This window comes from Nannospalax galili, unplaced genomic scaffold, assembly GCF_000622305.1.
Source record: "Nannospalax galili isolate Female #2095 unplaced genomic scaffold, S.galili_v1.0 scaffold3027, whole genome shotgun sequence".
NCBI classification, from domain to species: domain Eukaryota; kingdom Metazoa; phylum Chordata; class Mammalia; order Rodentia; family Spalacidae; genus Nannospalax; species Nannospalax galili.
In genome coordinates, this window is record NW_008355721.1 from 157,198 (window position 1) to 159,532 (window position 2,335).

The 2,335-nt window shown below is 57.7% G+C and overlaps 1 protein-coding gene across 1 annotated transcript in view; it reads left to right on the plus strand.

The window, feature by feature from the left end:
• Positions 1-2,109, plus strand: part of Il3ra (interleukin 3 receptor subunit alpha) — a 16,220-nt gene extending 14,111 nt beyond the window's left edge. Inside the window, exons 20-23 of the mRNA XM_029556105.1 lie at positions 294-405; positions 864-966; positions 1,175-1,247; positions 1,608-2,109. Of these exons, the coding sequence (XP_029411965.1) occupies positions 294-405; positions 864-966; positions 1,175-1,247; positions 1,608-1,703 (384 nt within the window). The 3' untranslated portion in view covers positions 1,704-2,109. The remainder of the gene's footprint in view (positions 1-293; positions 406-863; positions 967-1,174; positions 1,248-1,607) is intronic.
• The last annotated feature ends 226 nt before the right edge of the window (positions 2,110-2,335 follow it).

The window sequence follows — 2,335 nt, forward strand, 5'->3', positions numbered from 1 at the left end:
AGGAACCCACTGATGACGTCAGAGCCCTCATGACGCAGTCAATCACGTCTGAAAGCCCCCAACAGTGGGGACCAAGCCTTCCATAATAGTCTTTGAGGAATATTATAGATCCAAGAAAAGGGACAGAGAAGGAGGAACTGGGGGCCCGGTGTCTCCTTCAAGGACACGACCCTGTGACGTCACTTCCTGCTCTTAGGCTCCGCCTCCTAAAGGCTGTGTAGACTCCCCACAGCCTCTCCCGCGATCCCGCCTGTAACCCGCACGTTGTACGTGTTTCTGACGTCACCCTCTAGACCAAGGAAACCTCCTTCGTCCTGCTGCATCCGGGAACCTTCACCGTCCGGATCCGCGCGAAGTCGGATGAGCAGATCCGCTACACCGCCTGGAGCGCTCGGCAGTCGTTTGGTGAGGGGGAGGATCTACCCATCATGCTCAGGGCCGGGGCGTCGTGACGTCGGAACCGGAAGTCTACTCAGCATGCGTTGTGTTGGGGCCTCTTGAGGCCCTAGAAGAAAATCTACCCATAATGCATTGCCGCTGGTCATGGGGACATCATAGAGTGATGACATCATCCTCCACCCTATGACGTTAGCTACGGGGTTCACAGCCCCTCAAAGGAGCAGGTTCTGCCCGGTTCCGCCCAGTCTGTCCCAGGAGGCCCTCGGGGTCTTCAGAGTAACAAGCGTTACACACGAGGTCCGGGGTCAGGACACAGGGACTTTCAGCATGGCGTGCGGCCGCCCTCGGGGTACTCTGCACCCAACACTCCAGCCCCTGGGGGACTCTACACCCAGCACCCCAGCCCCTAGGGGACCCTGCACCCTCCGGCCAGACCCCAGACTCACCGCCTCCTCCTCCCTCAGTGTGCGACGACTCTGCGGACACCCAGGTGCTGACTGTGGCGCTGCTGGTGTCCCTGGGGATGGTGCTCATGGCCTTGGTGACCCTATTGCTGTTGTGCAGAAGGTACTGACCGAGCCCTGGGCTGAACCTGGTGTTCAGCCTGATGGACCCGGAGTTGTCAGCTCTGACTCGGGGCCTCATCCTCAGGTCAACCCCAGGGGCTTGGTACTTGTGCTCAGTACTCGTGTAGTTGCTGGGAGGAAATGCCTGACCAAACCCACCATCAGGGTCTAACTTGGGGCAGTGGTGACGTCACGTGCTGGCCCTCCAGGTCCTCCCTGTGGCAGTCGCTGTGCCCCCCCATCCCCAAGGTGAAAGGGCTGCTGACACAAGGTGATCCCGAGGTGAGTGATGGCCTGAGCTGTCCGGTGCTGAGCCTTGGGTGACCGTGGGAGGCCGAGAGTCTCCTCTTGGGGTGATTGCACTTCTCAGTCTCACTTCTCTCCCTGGGCCCTTTTTCAGGGCTGAGTAGTATTCCACCGAGTGCCTTGGTCGTTTTCTCTACTCGAGTGGGGTGTTTGTTCTCGTTTCCCTCCTTCTTCAGGGCTGAATAATACTCCAGTGAATGACTCTATCATAGATATCTGTCCATTATGCATTGATGGAGCCTTGGGGCGTTTCTGCTACCAGCTGGGGTGCTTGTTCAAGGTTGCTCGGTTCCCCCTCTCGGCTGTATCCGCAGTGTGAATCGTTCCCGTCCTTAGGTCACATGGGTGGAGGCAAATCTTCCAGAAAGTCTGCAGGAGCCTGAGGAATTCCTCCGGGTGGAAGAAGCTGCAGGGCGTCCACCAGCAACATGATGTCAGTGGGCCAAGGTGCTTGTTGCTAAGCCTGAGGAGCTGAGTTCCATCCCCCGGAGCTGTCTGGAGGAGAAAACCGAGTCCCACGGTGTCCCCAGGCCTCGTCGTCCTCTTCCGTCCTCCTCCTCTTCCTCCCCCTCCCCTCCTCCACCTCCACGGGCTCCTCTTCCTGCTTCCCATCACACACCGCGTTCCCGGTGCGCCTTTCCCACTCAGTCCCCCTCATTCCCCACTTCCTCTTCCCTGTCACACGCTCCTGGACTCCCATGGGATGGACACGCAAACACACGCAATTCACGCTCATAACGGTAGTGCGTATGCAAATTTATGTAAATCCGTATAGATTTATGCAAATCTCCCCCTCACCCGCTGGGCATGTGCAAATATATGCAAACATTCACGTTTACACCGGAGTCGACTCTGCTGACGTCATGTTGACGTCATACTCACGGCTTCGTCCCTCAGTATGGCAGGGCAGTTGTGGGGTGCAACTCAAAACAGCACCATCCTACCAGAGGTACTTCTGACTGGGTGGCAGGGTGCTTTTCTGGGAATAACGCAGGTTCGAGTCCCTCCTATCACTGTCTAGGCCCGGGTTGCACCCGGCCCCAAAAGCCAAGGAGAAAAAAGAA